This window comes from Labrus bergylta, chromosome 13 (genome assembly GCF_963930695.1).
Source record: "Labrus bergylta chromosome 13, fLabBer1.1, whole genome shotgun sequence".
Taxonomy (NCBI): Eukaryota; Metazoa; Chordata; class Actinopteri; order Labriformes; family Labridae; genus Labrus; species Labrus bergylta.
In genome coordinates, this window is record NC_089207.1 from 2609968 (window position 1) to 2632882 (window position 22915).

The following is a 22915-nucleotide window of genomic DNA, read 5'->3' on the forward strand; positions in this document are numbered from 1 at the left end:
ACCTTAATTCCAGATATCCAAAAATAACGTTTTAAAAACATTAAATATCTATAACGTAATTATGAATAAATTAAATCGTTTCACATACAATTCTGGTAATTATATTCTGAATATTTTTTTATTACAATTCTTACTGAGAATACAATTATGGCTATCTAAATATTATAACTCATAGGCATGCGTTTTCTTTATCTGTTGGGCCCATAAGTTAAATGCATTGCATGGCACTATGGGATAATCCCAAAATTCAATGTTTAAGTAGCAAAGTGAACGTCAGATTTCCTGAACGTTTATACCGTAGAGTTGTTTGACATTTTAGTAGCATTAGAAGTTTGTCAAGATTTATTGTATAAAATAATATTGACAGGGTGATTAGACAGGGTCAGATGTGTATTCATGATGGGTCCAGCATATACAGGCATAGCAGGAAATGAAAAGGTGGACAGGTTGGCAAAGAAAGAGAGGATTGATATTAACATCAAATGATCTCAGTCAGAGGAGAAACGAGTCACATGGAGTAAAATCAAACAGGAATGTCAACAATATCGGAACAGTCAGACAAAGGGAAGACATTTATATTCAATTCAGAGGGAAATAGATAAAGTAAAATACAGAGGGAGCAACAGAAGAGAGGAGGTCGTAATGTCCAGGTTAAGAATCAGTCACAGTCATTTAAATAGCTCTCTACATATCACTGGAAAACATCCATCTGGTCTTTGTGAGATATGCAATCCAGCAGAAACAGTTGAACATGTAGTTATTAAATGTAGAAAGTATTTAGCACATAGACAGAACATGATGTCAGAAATGGAGAGAGAGGGACTCGTAAGAAGAGATTTAAAAAGTATTTTGGAGGGAGAGGCCGAAGATGATTGTTTAAATATTTTTTAAGAACAGGCCTGTTGAGGATTTAGAAATGTGAATGTTAAATCCAGCAGATGGCAGTAATGCGACTTTTTGGATGCCAGCTGCCAATAAAACCTGAAGAAGAAGAAGAAGAACACGGCAGCGCCCGCCTTGCGTATGACGTGTGCAAAATACCGGAAGTGATAAAGGCGGCTAGCTCTTAGCTCAGGGGCTAGCGAGTAGAAATGAATCTGTACCTGGAAATTGTTGTGACTATCTCAACAGGCTGGAACAAGTTTAACATTTTGTCCACGGTAAGACAACTCGATACACACAACACGATATTATCTCACAACACGATATTATCTCACAACACGATATTATCTGCCTCACAGTGTGTTAAAGTGTGAAACGTAAACAAAGTGTGTTAGTTTACTGAGGTGTGTGTGTGTGTGTGTGTGTGTGTGTGTGTGTGTGTGTGTGTGTGTGTGTGTGTGTGTGTGTGTGTGTGTGTGTGTGTGTGTGTGTGTGTGTGTGTGTGTGTGTGTGTGTGTGTGTGTGTGTGTGTGTGTGTGTGTGTGTGTGTGTGTGTGTGACAAAATTATATTCTACAATTCACTTAGCAGACGCTTTTATCCAAAGCGACGTACATCAGAGAGTAAGAACAACACAAGCAAGGATCTAGAAAAAAGGGAACAATGTGAGTAAGAGCAAACGATCAGCTTTGAGTCTGATTGGACACACAGGTGCTGACAGGAAGTGACCAGAGGCAAAGCACAACATTGAGGGCAGTTCTTGAGAGCTCTAATCAGTATAGAAACCATCTTATAAGTCGTCATTATCAAACAAAAACCATCGTCATTACCATCATCATCATCAATAATATGGAGACCATCATCATTAAGTTAGTAGGTATTCATGAAAGAGCTGGGTCTTTAGCTTTTTCTTAAAGATGCAGAGGGACTCTGCAGATCACATGGAGTTTGGAAGTTCATTCCACCACCGGGGGGCGACAGAGGAGAAGAGTCTAGTCAGCGTCTTAGGACCCTGTTGTGAAGGTTGGATCAGACGCCTTTCATTGGCAGAGCGTATATTAAATCTACCTCTGTGTTTGTCACAATGTTTGCCTTGAGTTTAATCATCCTAACCTCTGATTGGCTAACGACTGGACATGTGATGAGTAACAAGGAAGTGTTGTGGTTGTTGTGTAGCAGAACAATGTGGATGACAGTAAAGTTATCCGTCTCCATCCTTCTGTTTCTCTTAACTAGAATGATCCATCCCCCACACATTGGACCCTCACGTTACAGCAGCATTAACAATTTACCCCCCAAAATGTTGGCATAACGTTATATCTTAGTTAGGGATGTCAGGATACCAGTATTTGAAACTTAGACAAGATACTAGTCTTCGACACCCAATAATAGGTAATTTCTTATTTACATTTATGCAAACTATCAGTTTAGAAGCAATTTACACAGTATGCAGTGTGGTACATTTATTCCGCTTCCTGTGTCTGTACTATCGAGCAGTAAAAACACAACAATTGTTTCATTTTAAAACATGTAGATGTGAAAAAGCCTCTAAAATTTTGCAACCTTACATTTACGTATCAAATACATCGAGGTATTAAGCCTATCGAAAAGGTGTAGACTGAAGCTTAAGCTTATTATGCCTACCCTTTCATACAGAACATGTTCAGCCAGACAACACTTGAAGTACTAGGTTTGAGTTACACCATAGCTATTCAGAACCAACAAATCAAACATTTTACAACAAATCAAACATTTTACAAAAAATCAAACATTTTACAACAAATCAAACATTTTACAACAAATCAAACAAATCAAACATTTTACAACAAATCAAACATTTTACAAAAAATCAAACAAATCAAACATTTTACAAGAAAATCAAACATTTTACAAAAAAACAAACAAATTAAACATTTTACGAAAAATTAAATCAAACATTTTACAAAAAACAAACAAATCAAAAATTTAAAAAAAAAAACAACAAATCAAACATTTTACAAAAAATCAAACATTTTACAAAAAAACAAACAAATCAAAAAAAAATCAAAAAAACAACAAATCAAACATTTTACAAAAAAACAAACAAATCAAATTTTTTTTAAAAAAAACAACAAATCAAACATTTTACAAAAAATCAAACAAATCAAACATTTCACAAAAAATCTAACAAATCAATTTGGTTTGCAGTGGTTTCCTGTATGCCTTTTTGTCAGTGAGTGGAACCCAATCTCTAGCTGACATGACTCTCCTGATTAAAGGCCCTAAATCTCGCCACTGTTTCTCTTTGGCCTTGGCTATGGAGATATGAGGGAGGGAGTTGCACATTTCGAATAGTTCAGATTATCCTTTGGTCAAACAAACAGTCGCAGCACAGTCAGTGTCCGTCCAGAGAAGATGTGAGGTCATCAAGCTGTCATTTACATCTCTAAAAAACTTTTTTTCATAGTCGTCGTCAGGTCCTGAGTGAACGTGTGCAGTGCAGTGCATGTGTTCATGTTGCATATGGTCAAAAAAATGGGTTGACAACGTCAGATACAGTTTCAAGAATATCTTTAGCCATGGTGAAATTTACCCACCACTGATAAATATACGAAGGACTGGGTTATTTGGATTTAACTGCAATGTAGATGGGCATGGAAATACTGAACCTGGGCCGTGTAGTCCTCCCACGGCTCCTGCCTGTTCTTCTGACGGTGGGTGTTGTGGGGGTGACGTTGGAGGAGTTGCGACTTCAGCGTCATCCCATCTGAGTTTAATTTGCTTCAGGAGACTGGTGAGCTGAGAATGAGAATGTTTTAGAAGAAGGGGAGGGTTTGGGCGGATTGTGTGTGTGAGCATGCATTCTGTCCCTAAACTTCACAGTTAGGCAACAACTTTGCTTTCTTTTTTCTTTCTCTACGTTGAGCTTCATTCATTCACAGTTGAAAACTTGCTTTATGTTTTTCAATAACTTCCAAATCTTTCACCTTAATCTTCTTTTTCTTCCTTAATTCACCCTCTTTCACATTTAACCGGTCTGCCAGACATGTTAATTGTGAAACACTAAAACTTCCAACCCTTCCAACCTTTTACCCATGTTTCATAACACAACACCCATTTATCACCATGTTTTTCCCACATTGTTCGACAATATGAACCATTTGGACATTCCTTGGCATTTTTGCTACTTTCAGACCCCATACTTTGTCTGAAAGACTCACGTGAGAATTTTCCCTGAATCCTGGAAACGTCTTTGCAGGATGCAATTTTTTTATGGTTATTTGCAAAACCCAGAAAATCCAATACTTAGGATTTTTGTAAGATTAAGACTGCAATAAATAATAAATTAAATAAACTTTTTTATTTATTATTTATTTATTTAATTATTTTTTGTTATTATTTATTTTATTTATTTAAATCTATTTTTTAGTATCTATTTTTTTGTACATTCTTAATTTTTCTTTTTTATTTAAATTGTTCTCTGTTCACTTTTTGTTTACAATCTTTGCTCTTTGCTGCTGTAACAATGTAAATTTCCCCATTGTGGGATAAATAAAGTATTCTCTTAAATTATCTTATCTAAATCTTACTTCAGATACAGTAAATGCCAAATTAAGTCTCAAATCTAATCTTGTCTGAAAACAAAGACCTTTGACTCAATTAAAAAGTGATCCAAACACTAATAATTTATACCAATAGACATTTTGGAGGAATCTTACCGAATAGATTTTTCTGAGGTTCTTAGGATCTCGAGGTGACAGCCCAGACTCACAGAGACGGTCGTCCCTTCTCCAAAGATTTAAGGTAAGAGGCAGGACGTGTTTTTGCTCGGTCCTGGACGATCAGTCCTGAGATCCCACTTCTGACACCAAAATTGTGCTGGAATTTTTTTTTAACAATGCAAAAGAAAGGATCATGAGTCAATCAGTGTCTTTGTTTAGTTTAATTCTTCTTAAACAAAGCTTCAGAGTGTCAATACAGTCTGAAAGCTCCAAGTAATCACAATATGCTCAGGTTTATATACACATGCTTCACAGAAAAACCTTCATGCCTATATAAGGATTGCCGATACAGGCGCAGTCAAATATCAAATACATTTTAACATGTCGCACAACAGTAATATCAAGGAAACTTCAAGTCTGAGTATCTTTGATATTTAGCTATTTGTGAGAAACCTTCATCCTCGGGTAAAGACAAAACAGCAATATTACGTATTAAATTATTGTAGGATTTCTCAAGCGAGCTGTACGTCTCTTAATTCTGCGGAGAAGTAAGTCAGTTGTGCTTGTATTTGTTCAACTAAAGCATTACATTTGAGGGAATGTTAATGAGCATATTACCTTTTTGTTTTGAACATGTTATCTGATTATCATTTTTTTGTTGTTCTAGTGAGAAACACAGCCATACAGAGGTTCTACAATGGGCCAAAGAAGGAGAGCATCAGCTGTGAATACCCCGTCATCTCAGAGAGTCTCCGGAGCTCTTGGAGATGTCGCCAGAGTCCCCCACAGGAAACACAATATCTGCATGGTGTCCGACTTCTTCTATCCAAATATGGGAGGAGTAGAAAGTCACATTTACCAGCTCTCCCATTGCTTGATAGAAAAGGGACACAAAGTGGTAATTGTCACCCATGCCTATGGGAACAGAAAGGGTGTCCGGTACCTCAGCAACGGACTGAAGGTCTACTACCTCCCTTTGCAGGTGATGTACAACCAGTCCACAGCCACCAGCTGCTTCCACAGTCTCCCACTTCTGCGCTGCGTGTTTGTGAGGGAACGCATCACTGTGGTGCACGCACACAGTTCATTTTCCGCCATGGGCCACGATGCACTGTTCCACGCCAAGACCATGGGCCTTAACACGGTATATGACTTTCTATGTTGCACCGGGTCCGAGATCAGTATGATGTGTTGTATTGTTAACAAAACATTGACTCGAACGTTTCTGTTTTTTTTCCAGGTGTTCACTGACCACTCGCTCTTCGGTTTTGCTGATGTGAGCTCCGTGCTGACCAACAAGCTTCTGACCGTGTCCCTGTGTGATACCAGCCACACTGTGTGCGTTTCGTACACGAGCAAAGAGAACACAGTGCTCCGTGCAGCACTCGACCCGGAGATAGTTTCAGTTATTCCCAACGCTGTTGACCCGACAGACTTCACCCCTGACCCAACCCAGCGCCAGGAAGACACCATCACCATTGTCGTGATCAGCCGCCTTGTCTACCGCAAAGGTAAAAGACAAAGCTCCTTCTGTTTGACATTTTTGCCTATTTTTCCCATTTCTGCTGGTTCATTCACAGAACACCACAGGAGGTCATTCCTGCCTGTGGCCATCAGACTCTATGACTCTTCCATTTGAGAGTCAAGACACTGAGTGCAATTTTCCTGGACTATTACCTTGACTATTTCTCTACTAAAACTGTGCAATCTGTTGAAAACTGGACAATATTTATACATCAAAAGTGCAATCTGTACATGAACTGTGCAGTAACTACGCTGTTAATCCATCAGTGTATATTCATATTTGTAAATATTGTTCATATTTTCAATTACCTGCGCTTGAACATAGCTTATAACTTATACTACTTTATTATATTGTTAAACTATTTTTATTTTATTTTATATTGTGAACTTACCTGTACTTCCTTTCTTTTCTTCTTTTTGCTTTTTTTTTGAGAGTGAAAAAACATCTTTATTCATATTCACATTTAAAGTTCAAACAACATCAAAGCAACATCTGTACAAAAAAACACAAAGATCACGAGGAGAGGAGAGGAGAGGAGAGGAGAGAGGAAGGGAAGGCAAAGGAAACCAGAAGAGAGGAGGACAAAAGACATGATCAGGAGCTTTGGAGACAGACAGTCCATCAGTTCTTCAACCACTTTTTCTTCCCGGCTTATGAACATGACCAGTTAGTGTCCAAAAACATGAAGGAAGAGACGCTCTGCAAGGAGAACAAGAGGGATCGCTTTGGCAGAAGTCTAGGAGACAGCATGGACGTTCACTTCTACGAGTCCCGGCTGTAGTGGCACTCCGTCTCTTTCTTCGTCCTCTGTACCACTTGTTGGAGTCAACTCACAGTATTTGCAACGCCAGCGAAAAGACAGGACAACTTTCCTTCGTTTTAAAAGGTTTACTGAAAAAACTTCAAAGTAAAATACAGGTCTAACACTCGGTCTAACACACGGTCTAACACACGTCAAAAAACTGTGTAGCTTCCATCAATATCGGACTCCAAACTGCTTACGTCACATCCGTCACAACTTTAACTACGCAGTGCTGTCATAACATAAACGTCCAAAAACATAAAAAATAACCTTTTTATCATTTATAAATGACTAAATTACGCCTTTAAAACAATTTTAAACATTATGAATTTACATGAAATTACTGATATCTGTTATTTTTAACTAGATATTTAGTATCAATCAATTATTTGCATATTGGCTCTTACACCGGCCTTTGCACTTCCTGCTGCTTCATGGAACAGGTGACTCTTGTACTCTGGGATGGAGCCGTGTGATTTTGTCTGATTCATCATGTCTTCTGATTGACCTCTGGGACTTTCCACGTCTACACGCCCCCCCCCCCCCCCCGGAAATATTTGAAGGCTGGCGGTAAGGCTCAAAGTCCAAACCCGGGATCTCCTTGATAACCGAGCTGTCCGGAATGTAATAAACAGACTCCTGGAATCTTCAGGAGTCTCTCTGAGGCGACGCTTGTGCTGGTGTGAGACAGAAGTGGGCGGGGGTGTGAGCAGGCCTAGCAGGAGAGGCAGATGGGAGATGCCTCTTCCTCCCCAGCACACCGCAGCATAGAAGAGGACACTGGCCACCACAGACTGGTAAAACATCTGCAGCAGCTTTTTACAGATGTTGATGGACCCCAGCCTTCTCAGGAAGTACAGACGGCTCTGTCCCTTCCTGCAGATAGTGTCCATGTTTGATGTCCAGCCTGTCGTCCAACTGCAGCCCCAGGTACCCGTAGGTCTTGACCACCTCCACGTCGACCCCCCACGAAGGTTAAAAAAGGATAGACTTCAGGACAACGATAATAACAAATACAAATACATAAAAAAAACAATAGCAATGATAAAAATACTGTGACTTAAAGAAATGAATCAGATGATACCTCCGAGCACCAACACAAACAGATCCCCTCCCATCAGGTCTGGGGGTTGTTCAAGCTTGACGAGAGGGAAGCATTAGGCGACCCTATCAGCAGCTGGCCCCCTCCGCAGGGTCTGGGGGCAACTGAGACAGGGGCACGCCTGCATCACACAATGACTGAAGTAATAAAAATGATAATCTATATAGAAGGAAAGAAGAAAAAGGAGGATAAAAGAAATATGGAATAACAGAAAGGAAAATAAAATACAAACATACACTTGAATTACACACACACAGACACACACACACACACACACACACACAAGCAGGGCCCTTCAACACCCTCAACATGCAGAGTTGCTAAACGTCATTATTACTCCCTGCTTGCCTGTTTTGTCTATGCTGTGCATTGTATCGTCGTGTCTCCCCTCTCTCCTACATGCTATTGCTCTTGTCATGTCCCTCACTCGTCTTGTATTGTTCTGCATCACCTAATAAGTATTTCTGATTCTGACCCAAGCTGTACTCACAGACAGCCAATTGGCATGGTGAAAAAGCCACTGAAGCTTTTTTTTTTCTTTTTCTTTTGGTAGTTACAAAAGTTAGAACCCTCATACCTAATTAGCTCTTTCAGTTCAGTGGATTATGTTACAGTTGGTAAAAGTATGAAACATTTTTGGCTGACATCAGCTGGTGATCAATATCTGATGATAGCTTAGTGTGCATTTATGAAGAAAAAAAAAAAGGCAGATATAGGTCAAGTTATATTAAGCAAGTATTTACCATTTCTTCTCCTTTTTAAGGAATCGATCTTCTCGGTGGAATAATCCCAGAGCTCTGCCTCAAACATCCAGATCTGCATTTCCTGATTGGTGGAGAGGGGCCGAAGAGAATTGTGCTGGAGGAAGTGAGAGAGAAATACCAACTTCATGACAGGTACAGGCTTGATGTTCATTTCCCTCATTTCCCTAACATTATTAATGAGACCAGGTCATACTTAAAATCCCCTTTTAAAAATGTCAGCACTTTATGATATGTAGTTCTGCTGAATACTTTAAAGGCTTTATGTGATTTTTTTGATCCAGTAGATGTCGCCCTTGAGCACCAGCATGAAACCAAAACAACTCACGCTGCATTGTTGTGTTAGCATGCTAATGCTAGTGATCTTTATTATGCTGGTATCTTCACACTGCATGTAAATGTACCTGAAATGAGCGTGATCTAGAAACACAGTTAAGCAGTGAGTACAGTATGTTATTCTTCTTTTCTCTAGTCCCTCAATGAAACAACTTTTATAAACGAGGGGAGGAGTCAGCCGGCCGTCCTGGCGATGTAAACAAAGTGAAGATAGGACTCTGAAAACTCTGAAAACATCACAGACAGTGGGACTCGGGTGTTACACCCATTGTAGACAGTCATGACTCACAGAGTTATTTTCAGAGGAGATACTTGATTTCTATATTTAAGTGTGAAAAATCACATATTAAGACTTTAATGAGGAAGCTGGAAGTTTGTGTGTAGTTCTGGTTTTGTTTTAACATATAAAAAGCAAGTATGATAAGTTTCCTATATCTGATAAAACAATAGGTTGAACTGCTTACCCATAGATGGCAGCAGCAGCTCCACCATACATCAATGTGTGTATGTTGTGTACAAAAAACAGGAAGTGATAAAGGTGGCCAACTAGCTAGCTCGGGGCGTTAGCATTGACAGTGAAACCGGTTTTGTTTCGGAGTTATATATATTATCTGACTTCTTTGACTTTGGTCAATGCAGGGTGCGTCTGCTGGGAGGCTTGGAGCATAAAGATGTCCGTGGCGTGCTCGTACAGGGGCACATCTTCCTCAACACGTCTCTGACCGAAGCGTTCTGCATGGCCATCGTAGAAGGAGCCAGCTGCGGACTTCAGGTTTGTCGCTGTTACACAATATTTAAAAAAAGAATACAACAGTCCTTCAAAGAATAGTAGATCATGTGCAGTGTAGGCAGAAGCATCTTTTTTGATTTATGGTAGAATAGTAGATGAAACACTTTTGACCTACAGTTACTTAAATTCAATTAATATGAATTGTGCATGTCAGCAATGTTGACTGAAAACCACAACTAAACACATTATTATCATCAAAAATCAACAAGTAACACTTAAAGCAAATGAGAACAACAAAGACACTTTCAACAATATATAGAAACCGACAACTTTAGAAGCTGTCACTCCTCCAGTCTTTCTCTGTGTGTTTGATATTGAACTTAAAGGGGACGTATTATTATGAAAAATCCACTTTCACAGTGTTTTTGAACATATATTTAGGTAACCTGAGAGTCTACTGACTCACAACATGTGAAATAAACCCATCCAGTCCTTTGTTTGTGGTCTGCATGAGTCTTAAAACACAGAGAAAAATCCTCATTTTCAAATGTGCTCTCCTTGTGATGTCACAGTGGGATTCTAGTAAAAAAATCCCCTCCCCTCCCCTGGTATCTCCACCCATGGACTCCACCCCCAGCCTGGAACAAAACTTTTGCAGAAGTCGGCCATTTTTATTCGAGTGATGTATACGGGGAAAGCTCAGGGGGTCTCTTTGCATTTAAAGAGACACACACACCAAAACAGAGCGTTCTGAGAGAGCTGGTTTATACAGGGTCACAAACCTCCTCTGGTGCTTGATTCATGTTATATTTGGACCAAAGCACAGATGTTTCATTTAGACCACAGGGGGACTGTTTGAAAAGGTGGAAAATGGGTATAATATGTCCTCTTTAATATATGTGTAAAGACAAAGGAAAGCGAACTTAGCATCTCAACAGTTTTCCAAATGTCCAAATGTTTGAATCCTCTAAATGAAGCGTTTGCATACAGCCGTGAAAGAGCAGAAAGCATTTCCATTCACTTATACTCACTTATTCCACGTCTGAAATGACCTTTGTGGATCAGACCCAGGTCAAACTATGATCCACATTTTATTTAGAGCTTTTAAAGAAACTTGCAGTTTGGTGTTCCTTTAAGGGTTCACAAGCAACAACATGAAAATCTTGTTTTTGTTACTCATGGAGTACTCTGAGTGTTTTCTGTACGCATGGTCTGTTGGGTGTGGCTGCAGCTGCAACAGACAATATTACTATCTGATCCAAAAACCCAACAGAGATACCGGGTGTGGTCGAAACCTTCAGCTATTTGAAGTCGTTGAAGTTTTAAAAAAAAATAAGATAGGTAAATTGAAATCGATAACTCCCAACTTAATTATACAGCTAAAGCAAAAGAGTTGACCCAAAAACACAACACTCATAAAACGGGCCTGACTTACAAACGTAACAGAATCTGTAGTTACAACAAATGGATGCTAACTTGCAGGCGCTCTCTCCAAAAGTGTTAGAAAATCACCCCAGATCTTTTTTTTAACTCTCCTGCTTTGCCCCTCAGGTTACACATTATCTTCTTTTTTTTAAAATAAAACAACAAAAAAACAAGCAACCCACATTAAAAAAAAAAACAAAACAAAACAGACCAAGACAAAAAAGTGACACACACATATTACCAATGACATAACCATGATTTAATTTCAGATTTTGCAACCAAAATAGTGTTTCCAAACATCCCCTATTCATTATATATTTTATTAAATTAAGATATCACCACATTTTCTCTTGCCAACCTGTATCTAAACATCCTCCATCACGTGTTGCCCTGGAAACCATCTGTCAAGGAATTTTGCATTTTTTCAGTCTTATTTTAAAAGTTATCTTTTCAATTATGTAAATTCCTTTGACAACTAATTTCCAATACATTATCTTTTCATTTGATGAGCATGATGCTAATTCGTTAGTCCATCTCTTAGACGTAGGTGGTTTTTTTTCTCCTTCCAGTGTATGGTTGTAACAAGGCCAATTCTTATACATTTGAGTTTATTTTTATTGGCATTTATACAAGATGTATCGCCTAGTAGAGTTATTCTTGGCTCAGCAGGAATCATTGTACCTGATATACTAATAAGCACATTAAGTATTTAGGTCCAGAATGTAGTCCACTGCACAGCTCCTACATTACACCTTTTTGTACATTTTGTGTTTTTTATCTTTATTTTTTTATATTTTACATTTTTAAATTCTATTTTATATATTGTAATATCTTCTTATTCTGTATTATTTAAGTTGTTTCTAGTTCTGCTTTATTTCCTTGTTAATTGTTTAGCACCAATACACCAAGTCAAATTCCTTTATGTGTAAATGTACTTGGCAATAAACCCAGATTCTGATTCTGATTCTGATTCTGATTCTGATTCAGATGTGGACAGGGCCAAATGTCATAGAAGTTTGTTTTTTAATAGACCCTGAAGTTGTTGGAAGACAAACCCTTTTTTTGTAACACAGGCTGTTGCTGCACTTTCACATTGTGGGTGATGATGATGTTTTGTTTTCTAAGGTGGTAAGCACTCGTGTCGGGGGCATTCCTGAGGTGTTACCTGACGACTTGATCACCCTATGTGAACCGACGGTGCGCTCATTATGTGCGGGTCTGGAGACGGTCATTGCCCGTCAACGTACGGGGTCTGTACCCTCCCCCGACTCCATCCATGCTCGGGTGCAAAACCTCTACACCTGGAAAAACGTCGCAGAGAGGACGGAAAAGGTTTGTCAGAGAACTTAATTGATATGAAACTGCATTCACTCCTCATGAATTGTAAACAGAGCATAATTATAATCTACAGCAGATATTGTGAATGTGAGAGATCTGATTATTGACTCAAAGAATTAAAGTAAAGCAGGTTAATAAAGAGCATTTCTTCCAAGCATATCAAATCACGAGTGTGATTTTCCCCTCTCAGGTGTACGACCGAGTGGCTGGAGAGGAAGTGCTCCCCCTCCCCAGGCGGTTGCAGAGGCTGAGGGCTCACTGCGGACCCGTCGCCGGCTCCATCTTTGCATTTGTGGCCGTTTTAGACTTTCTCTTCCTTCTGCTTCTACAGTGGTTAGTGCCAGATCGCGTCATGGACATTGCGGTCGATGCCACCGGCCCTGAGGGATTGTGGAGGCAGAAAACAAGCGGTAAAGAAAGTGCCATGAAGCAAGCAGCAGAAACACAGATGCCATCTTAGCCATCACTACATACTGCTTCTCTTCTAGCTCATCTTTATGGGTCGGACTGCTGAATGCAGAAAGTTCTCATAGTGACTTCTAAAATTGTAAACATGTATCAAAGGGGCACCTGGTTTATATTTATTCATTTAAGAATTGAAAATAAAGGGTTATATATATGATAAAAATAGAAACCTGTGGCATTTAGCAGAGCTTTTAAAAAACACTTAAATGTTTCATGCACAGTTATAAACTTCACTGAACAGGAGGAGTAAAAGGGCTGGTTAACTGCAAACTAACTGGGAAAATAAACGCAGTAACCTATTCTCTGTTCACATGCATACCTCATTTAAAGCGACGTTTTTTATTTGTAATAATCACAGTTTGTGCAGAACTCAACATCTGTGTGAATTACTTCGTCTTGTTTTGATTAAATGGATGACACCACTTTTTTTTAATAATACTTTGAGATGTTACATATTTATCTGGCTACGTTCTGTTTTTTCGTTGAATCCTGAATGACGCCCGGACAAGCTGCTCTAGAAAATAAAGCACAATTTTTATAATCTTTCTTCTGCTTTAATTTAATTTAATTTAATTTAATCGTTTATTTGAATCCGGAGACAGTTAGTCTCAGAAGAGAAGAGATGCTTTGTACCAGATTTAGCTAGCTAATTTCCATCTGTTGTCCCTGGGCAGCTGATGGCAACAGCAAAATACAAATCAACCAGTCACACACACACACACACACATTTCATAAGAGAGAAGAAAGACATAGAACAATTTACAGATATTAAAACATTATGTACAAGTTTCCCTGAGAGATGTAAAGGGTTGTCAAGATGACACATTAATGCTGACGAGACTGGTTACTTAAAATCCATTTTTTTACTTCCCGGGTGAAAGTGCAGAAGTCTGTGCAAAGTTTAAGACTAGTGGAAGACTGTTCCATTCTTTAACGGCTTTAAAAGAAAAAAACAGATTGTGCTAAAGCGGAGCCACAATTTAAATTTCATCTTTTTTAAAGCGTTGTAGCTGTATAAGCACCCTATGATTACACAATGAGCCAACTTGAAACACATTAGAAGACTAGTTCCTCAGAGCTGGTGTTACAAAAGAGATGGCTCGGTTGGAATGAATGGTGCCAGACAAAACACAAGAGTAGCTGTGAAAGAGGAGGTGATATAGATGTGTTGGTGTGGCTTTTCAAGGCTAACAATGAGGAGGGGGGGGGGGGGTGCATTGCGTCGTGCTTTCAGGCTCAACATTATTCCATGGCTCCAATAAGATCTTGTTACATAGAGAGAGAAAGAGAGAGCTAAAACAAATAACAGAACTTTGTGTATTAAATGTAAATGTTTACATGTTGAGTGAATGTGCCTTTACATGAAGAGCTTATTTTAGAAAAAGTTTTTAATTATATTTGTTTTTTGCCTTCCTGAGGAAAATTTTTAAATAAAAGTTTTGGATGAAAACTTATGTCATTTATTTTGTGTTAACTTTAATTATGAGATTTTTTTAAATCTTGCTTGATAAATATTGAATCACTCTATTCATTGATTTATATTTAATTCTATTAATATTATTAATATTTTTTGTTATTATATCTCTATGTTTTTTTACTCATCGAGCTCAATTTGCTGTTAAATCCCACTTCGACCACTTTCTCCTCCTAGTTATCTTCAAACCTTCATTCTTTTTACTGTACCCAAGGAAAAAGAAAGCGGGAAGGGAAGGAAAAAAGAAAATATTTAAAAAAATTAAATAAAGATACAAGCATACATTTGCATTATACACAAACAAACAAACCGGGCCCTTCAACACCCTCAACATACAGAGTTGCTAAACGTTATTATTACTCCCTGATTGCCTGTTTTGTCTATGCTGTGCATTGTATCGTCGTGTCTCCCCTCTCTCCTACATGCTATTGCTCTTGTCATGTCCCTCACTCGTCTTGTATTGTTCTGCATCACCTAATAAATAAATAATCTCTAAACTTGTGATAGCATACCCGTGCTCTTAGCTGAAACTATAGTTTCAATACTAAAGACAGCGTACTTACACACAAAACCAAACTTGTTGAACTTGTCTGCCTCCGTCTCTCAGGAGATGTATGCATCCACATTAACAAAGTGCTTCTTTACAAGGTGCATCGTATAGTTCCATTTGAATAACCATTGTTATTCACCAGCTCTCTAGACCATTTTAATGGGCTGGGTCATGGGGGTGGGCCGGGAGGTGGCAATGTAGGGGGGGGAGGTGGCCGAGGTCTGAGATAAGAGGGAGGAAGACAATGTCCAGGTCTGTCTTTTCTGCTGGCCGAGCTCAATTTGTGGATCATCCAAGAGAGTGTGACTGTGCTGCTTCATTCTCATCATGGCTGCAGTACAAACAGAAGTTTCCTTATTCTCACAGCCCTGGCAGAGGCCCCTGCACATCTACGGGGGGCTCATATGTAACGCCCTGATGGCCGGTAAGTTTCTTCTCTTTCCCTTTTTTTTGGCACAGGTTATTTGTTATGTTGTGAGAGAAATGGAAAGCCATACAGCTGCGTTGCATTTGTGAGTTCTTAAGCTATTGTGCAAACTTTCTAGCAGGTGTGCGGTAGTGATAGGTGAGCCATATCACTGTGTCTTCATAGTAATAGTAATAATTATTGAAGTTTAAAAGTTATATTTTCTCCTTTTAAAGATTCTTATGGTGGCAAGTTAAAAAAGTGATTTCTAAATGTTGGCTTGAGAGGAACCCTCCTACCATGAGACTCTTGAGGAACATTGTGAATTCCATCAGCTTTATGGAAAAAATTACCTTTGTCCTGAAACTTCAAAAGAAGAAGGGAGAAGAATATTTGGAGAAAATTGGGATTTATACAAAGATAAAGACTCCTAAATATATCCTGTTTCATTAGAATGTACCATCCATTATGTACTGTACCTGTGCCTTTTACATTCTTCTATTTGATCTTATTCATACTGTCATGCCCTAGTCCTCACTTGTTCTGTGTTTCTTGTAAAACAAAAATGAGAAATAGTTGTATTTTCTGTAGTGTTGCAGAGGAGTTGTCACCTGAAAACATTGCATGTAAAGACTATTGTGCTGTAAGTTTTGGAGTCTCCGGTTGTGATGACCCTGAAAAGCAGATAAACATGAGATGAGGTCATTACAGTGTACAGAGCGTGTTTGGCCTTGAGTATATCTGTGAGTTTTTCTGAATCTGGAGAACTTCTTCATCTCAATCCTTGTTTCTCAGACTCCTGGTCGGACAGAACTCCTCTCCATGAAGCCGCCTACCAAGGCAGACTGCTACACCTGAGAAGCCTCATTTCTCAGGTAAACCTTTAATTATCAAGCTTGATTTATACAGCACATTAAAAAAAAAGATCTACAGAAAGAACATTGCACACACACAATGCAGAGAACATGCATGGTTGTCTCCCACAGGGCCTCCATGTGGACACACTCACCATGGACAGAGTCTCTCCTCTCCATGAAGCTTGCCTTGGTGGCCATTACGCTTGTGCCAAGTTCCTGCTGGACCATGGAGCGGATGTAAGAATATTTTCTGCTTTTACAGACTTCATTGTTTCATTCCATTCCAATATGACGGAATCACTCAACTCAAATCTGTAACAAGCAATTTAGTTCAGTTTTTTTTTAAGTTCTACAATTCTACAATTCACTTAGCAGACTCTTTTCTCCAAAGCGACGTACATCAGAGAGTAAGAACAACACAAGCAAGGATCTAGAAAAAAGGGAACAATGTGAGTAAGAGCAAACGATCAGCTTTGAGTCTGATTGGACACACAGGTGCTGACAGGAAGTGACCAGAGGCAAAGCACAACATTGAGGGCAGTTCTTGAGAGCTCTAATCAGTATAGAAACCATCTTATAAGTCATCGTTATCAAACAAAAACCATCGTCGTTACCATCATCATCATCAATAATATGGAGACCATCATCATTAAGTTAGTAGGTATTCATGAAAGAGCTGGGTCTTTAGCTTTTTCTTAAAGGTGCAGAGGGACTCTGCAGATCACATGGAGTTTGGAAGTTCATTCCACCACCGGGGGGCGACAGAGGAGAAGAGTCTAGTCAGCGTCTTAGTCTGGCGCTCTTTTGAGGAGGTATCAAATCTGAGTTTCTTTCTCCAGTGAGAGGACTGTCAGGTGGTTCACTGAGTCAAATATTTCAGAATCAGAATTGCTGAAATTAGGAAAAATACATTTGAAATATCAGAACTTCAGAATCAGACAAAATGTTTGTTAATGCAAGGATCCTCCCTCCTCTTAACACAATACTATTCTGTAGTTTGTCCCATGCAAAACCTCAAGCTTGTTCACATACAACGTGATGTAACAGGTATGGAAGAGCTATCACACATATAAGCTCTGATAAACTGCTGAATATGAAAACTGTAAAATGTTACAGATTGGATTAGAAAAATTAAAAGCTCACCAGATGTATGTAATAAAAAAAAAAAAACTCCAGGGTGTATTAGTCACTCCAATCACAACACAGTAAAATATGTAAAAAACATAGACGTGAGTGCTGCACTGGGTCAAAAAACAAAATAAATACACCTGTTGACTTGTTGGCCTGTTATTTTCATTTTTCTTCATTTAATTTAAAAGGAGGACAATATCTGTAATATTGAATGTTTGTGCTACCAAAATAAAAAATATTTAAACCTAAAAAACACAATTAATATAGAAAAATCAGTTTGTTGAAAAAGTTTAAAAAAGTTTGACTGTCCTGATTAGAAAAGAAAAAATGTGGAGAGGCAGTCTTAAACTGAAAGTCCGAGGCACTCTGATAGGGTAAAATATGTGATGGCTGTGCACATTTTTGCTGATGTGGACATCAGATATTGACAAAAAAAAGGTGCATTGTGTTAAATGATGCCAAATGTGCCTGTAGGGATCTGTGTACCCTTTGTTCAGTAATGAGCTGCTTCTCCTGGCTATGTGATAACATAAGTTTTTTCCTCTCTGTTAGGCGGAGGTTGTTTCAACAGATGGCGCCACACCTCTCTTCAACTCATGCAGCAGTGGCAGTGCTGCCTGTGTCAGACTCATCTTACAGCACCGGGCCTCGATCAACACTCCAGACCTGCTGGCGTCACCCATCCACGAAGCAGCAAAGAAAGGTGTGTGCAAAGCTGCAAACATGTGTGACTCAGAAAAGTTTTGATGGTGCGTGCCACAGCACAGATAAATGATGGATATGCTGCCCCCCTCTGTCAGGTCACAGAGAGTGTCTGGAGCTGCTGCTCTCATATGGAGCTCACATCGACATGGAGCTTCCAGTAATGGGGACTCCTCTGTATTCTGCCTGCGTGGCTCAGGCTGTATCCTGTGTAAGACTTCTGCTACACTCAGGTAACATCACCTGGGAACTCTGCAGTGTCAAAAACAAATCTCCAATCCCCAAAACATCTTAGCCCTCCAATTGTAGCATTTATTTATTTTTTGAAACTCCACAATTATTTATGAAATCACACTAAGGTATTCAATGACTTGTGAGATGCGTTGACTATAGGAAATTAAAAAAAAATCTGCTCCTTTCTAAATGTAGGTGCTGATGTTCAAATCGGCTGTGGGCAAGACAGTCCTTTGCATGCGGCCGTTCGAGCTGGAGGAGCTGACGTAGTGGATCTTCTGATGGACTTTGGGGCCGATGCTTGTTGTAGGAATGTAGAGGGAAAGACGCCTCAGGACCTGTCCCCTCCAAACAGTGCTGTCAGAACTGTACTTCAGAAAAAAGGTTTGTTGTGGACAATCACGTCCCCACAGTGCATGTTAACGATGCGATGAGTAAGGTCTTTTACCTGCTTTTTGTGACATAACAATGAGTAAGGTCTTTTACCTGCTTTTTGTGACATAACAATGAGTAAGGTCTTTTTACCTTCCTTTTGTAAAGTGTCTCGAGATAACACTTGTTATGAGGAGTTGACGCTATACAAACAAAAATTGATTGATTAACAATATCCACACCCAATAATTGAATCTCTGAATGGATGTAAGAACTCTGCCCTCCATCTCTGCCCAGGTCTGTGTACTCTATCTCAGCTCTGTCGGACTTGTATTAGAAGAAGTCTGGGAAGGAATCGACTCCACAGAGCCTCCAGCCTCTTCCTGCCTCACACCATAAAGGACTTCCTCCTCTACCGATGAGCTGTCTTTTTTCTTTTCATGATAACTATCGCCATATAATGTATACAAATGAATGTTTTTAGTTGTGATAGTGGGATGTTCCAAGATATGATGCGTTCATATTGGAGTGACACTGTTTTCGCTTTTTTTAATACAAAATAAGGTAGTGTCATTTTTTTTTCTCCATGTTTCACATTTATGTCTTTTTTGAAGTTTGAGAACATCTAAGCTCTTTTATCTCTCTTTGGGAATGTTACTGACTACTGTATGAATGATGAATAAAGCTTTGTTGGGCTCCAGGAGTCACATAAAGTTGAATCAATTGCCCCAAATATTGTTGTTATTATTCAGCATCATTTTAAAAGTAAGATGATTTGGCTTAAATAAGTGTCTGCCCACTGCACACCTCTCCTGGAGTGTAGACCCTGAAGGTCACATCAGCACGGCTTAGTGATCTAGTTGATCATTGAGTTTCAGAATCTGAAATTCTGTAGTCTGTAATTAGTCTGTAGTCTGTAGTTCTGTAGTCTGAAATTCAGAAGTCTGTAATTAATCACCTTATATTTTTGTATTCTTAATGATTAAATATCAGTAATGTCTAAGGGTTACTAAATCTAAATCAGTTTTGTACATTATCTTGAACTTCCTCTCTAAAGATATGACAATGTAAGATCTCAATAACGTGATTTTTTTTTAACCCAGAGTAAGTGTGTACTTAAACTTGCACATTTTTTTAAACAACAACACTAAAACAGGTATAAACACATTCACAAAATATAAGGTAGAGCAGAAAAATGAATTATTTGTAGGAACTCGGTTTGTCCTCAGGAAAGTCAGGCAACCGTTTAGGTATGACACAAAATAAAACCACAAAAATATGCAAAGTTTGCAATGACGGTAGGAAACCCCCTCTAAGGTGGCGCCATCTGGCAGCACTCAGTCTTGTTGCGCTGTCAAGCGTTGCATGCATTCTTGCTGTTAAAACCTACATTTGTCAGTGACAGTCACCAGAGGAACATTATTGTTAAAGGCTTTATATGTGATTATTCACACTTAAATGTAATATAAATCAAGTATATCCTCTGAAAATAACTCTGTGAGTCATGACTGTCTACAATGGGTGTAACACCCGAGTCCCACTGTCTGTGATGTTTTCAGAGTTTTCAGAGTCCTATCTTCACTTTGTTTACATCGCCAGGACGGCCGGCTGACTCCTCCCCTCACGTATAAAAGTTGTTTAATTGAGGGACTAGAGAAAAGAAGAATAACATACTGTACTCACTGCTTAACTGTGTTTCTAGATCACGCTCATTTCAGGTAAATTTACATGCAGTGTGAAGATACCAGCATAATAAAGATCGCTAGCATTAGCATGCTAACACAACAATGAAGCGTGAGTTGTTTTGGTTTCATGCTGGTGCTCAAGGGCGACATCTACTGGATCAAAAAATCACATATAAAGCCTTTAAATAATGCTAATAAATAAAAATAATACTAATGATGTTGATGATTGATGGTTGGAGGGCCCCAGTAGACTCTAGAGTTGCCACTGGTTCTTTGCCTTTATTTTACTCTGTTTTTGCTATTAGAGACCAGTTTAATTTTTCAAGTTCCCCCAGCTGTGTTGTACATCAAGTCCATCATATAAAGCTGACATCAACAATAGTTAAAACAAAGTCAAGACATTCTGATGAGACCAAGCATAAAACCCTAAATCATGAGGGGATGTTACCCGTGTACTGCACTTTTTTTATTTGGAGAACTCTGAACTGATACACAACAAACAAAACTGGGTAGGATCAGTGTAGCAGGGTCAACACCGTCACAAAGGCTGAACTAAGGAGGAATGGGTTAATGAAGTCCAAACGACAATATGGAGATGAAACAGCAGTAAGAAAAAAGGATTTTAATGTCTGTCAGATGGACTGACCCAGGCTGCCCAAGTGGAATTAACCGTTAGTATTTAAATGCCAGTCTCAAAGGTCACCTCATGTGAGACTGTTTGATTTGATTCAGTTTGACAGTTTTCTACCTGAACAGCACAGAAAAGCCTCAGCAGTCAGCACGAGTTCCGATAGGGTGCTGTAAGTTGTGATTTTGTGTTTATATGAGTGGGTGTATTAATGTTAGCGGCCACGTGCTGACCCTAGAGTTCTTAACCTAACCTACTCACTTAGTGGAAAAAGTAAAATTCAATGATCTGATCCACATTGGTGCCTTGATAGCTGAGAGGAAATCGAGCCTATTGCTCAGAGGTGAGGGAGAACAAGAAGGAGGGTATTATGAGGTCATGCAATAAAAAAAGCAATGCAAAGTAAGGCAGGAGTGTTGCGAGGGAATGCAAAGTTTTTTGAGGGAAAGTCAAAGGTCTTCAGTTTACATTAGTTTCTTTTTAGCCACATTTCACATGATAAGTCCTCTTGAAGGAAATGTTTGGGGTAGGAAGAACGGAGAGGAGTGGTCTGTACTCAGCTAACCCGAGGTTAAGGTGTCACCAGTAAAACAACAAAACATGGAGGCCAGCCCGCTGACTCTGTGAGTTAACTTCCCTTTTGGGAAAGTGGCCTTGCCTCTCGTCTGGTGCGAACCAGCTCTGTGTCACTTAAAAATACAACTCCCCTTCCCAACCCTGAATTATTTTTTAACCAATACTCACTGCGGTGGACACATGGACTGTTGTCATTTAAAGAGTATGGGTGGACACCTCGCTCAAATAAACAAATAGGCCTGTCATGACAACTTATACCCACTGTTTCAAAATGATAGCCTAATATAGCATCATTCAAGTGTGTTGATGCATGGAATAAGGTTAGATCTATAATAATAATAATAATAATAATAACGGTATATACATATATACAGTAAATACATTAATGATAGTAATAATGATATAACAGACATTTAACAGGAAACAAGACAAAAAGTTTACAGGCATGCTGCATTGAGAGGCTGCATACTTGCACAGAGGGGCTAAATGCTAACGTCCGCATGCTAACGTTCTGAATGTTTACATTTCCTGAAGGTTCCAGAAAATTTAGCAGGTAGAATTAGCAGGCATAATGATGATCCTGTTACATATTAATATTACCGTATTTTCCGCACTATAAGGCGCACTTAAAAGCCTTTAATTTTCTCAAAAAACGACAGTGTGCCTTATAATCCGGAGCGCCTTATATATGGAGCAATTGGTTAATTGGTTGATCCATACTGGTTGTACACGGCGCTCAGCGACACTGACTCGGATAATGACGAGAGGGAGCCGGGCATGTTGGATGCCGTACTCGCCCAACTGTTCAATTCGGACACTGAAGAAGAAGAATTCGAGGGATTCGTGGACGGGGAATGAACTGAAAAAGTGAGCTTTACGTGTTATACGTAACTGAACAATGTTGAGTTACGCACTAACGTTTGAATTAGCGGTATCAGACTGTGTTTCTTTTACATGTTTACAACTGAACAAGGCTGGGAGATATTGTGAATATGCACATTAACGTTTGAACAACGTTGAGTTATTGTGAATGCACTACGTATAAAACATAGTTTTATACGTATTTATATTTATACATTCATAATATCTCCCAGCCTTGTTCAGATGTAAACACGTTCTATTCTATGCGCCTTATAATCCGGTGCGCCCTATATATGGAAACAGTTCTAAAATAGGCCATTCATTGAAGGTGCGCCTTATAATCCGGTGCGCCTTATAGTGCGGAAAATACGGT

The 22915-nt window shown here is 39.0% G+C and overlaps 2 protein-coding genes across 5 annotated transcripts; both read left to right on the top strand.

Annotated features, from left to right (window-relative positions):
• Positions 1-1015: 1015 nt before the first annotated feature.
• On the top strand, positions 1016-14520 carry piga (phosphatidylinositol glycan anchor biosynthesis, class A). 4 transcript variants are annotated; one of them, XM_020648777.3, is made up of 8 exons: positions 1016-1160; positions 5250-5480; positions 5565-5726; positions 5823-6093; positions 8775-8907; positions 9748-9880; positions 12389-12595; positions 12792-14520. In XM_020648777.3, exons 2-8 carry the CDS (start codon positions 5280-5282, stop codon positions 13059-13061), a joined length of 1377 nt encoding a protein of 458 aa, XP_020504433.1. In that variant the 5' UTR covers positions 1016-1160; positions 5250-5279; the 3' UTR covers positions 13062-14520. The 4 variants fall into 4 exon arrangements, with proteins under 4 accessions (XP_020504433.1, XP_020504430.1, XP_065818239.1 ...); XM_065962167.1 differs by adding an exon at positions 1786-1904 and having other exon boundaries at positions 1047-1160; positions 5250-5726; XM_020648774.3 differs by having other exon boundaries at positions 5250-5726.
• Positions 14521-15311: 791 nt separating this feature from the next.
• asb11 (ankyrin repeat and SOCS box containing 11) lies at positions 15312-19769 on the top strand. The gene is made up of 7 exons (XM_020648786.3): positions 15312-15514; positions 16292-16371; positions 16483-16590; positions 18037-18187; positions 18285-18419; positions 18616-18804; positions 19090-19769. Exons 1-7 carry the CDS (start codon positions 15418-15420, stop codon positions 19212-19214), a joined length of 885 nt encoding a protein of 294 aa, XP_020504442.2. The 5' UTR covers positions 15312-15417; the 3' UTR covers positions 19215-19769.
• Positions 19770-22915: the final 3146 nt, after the last annotated feature.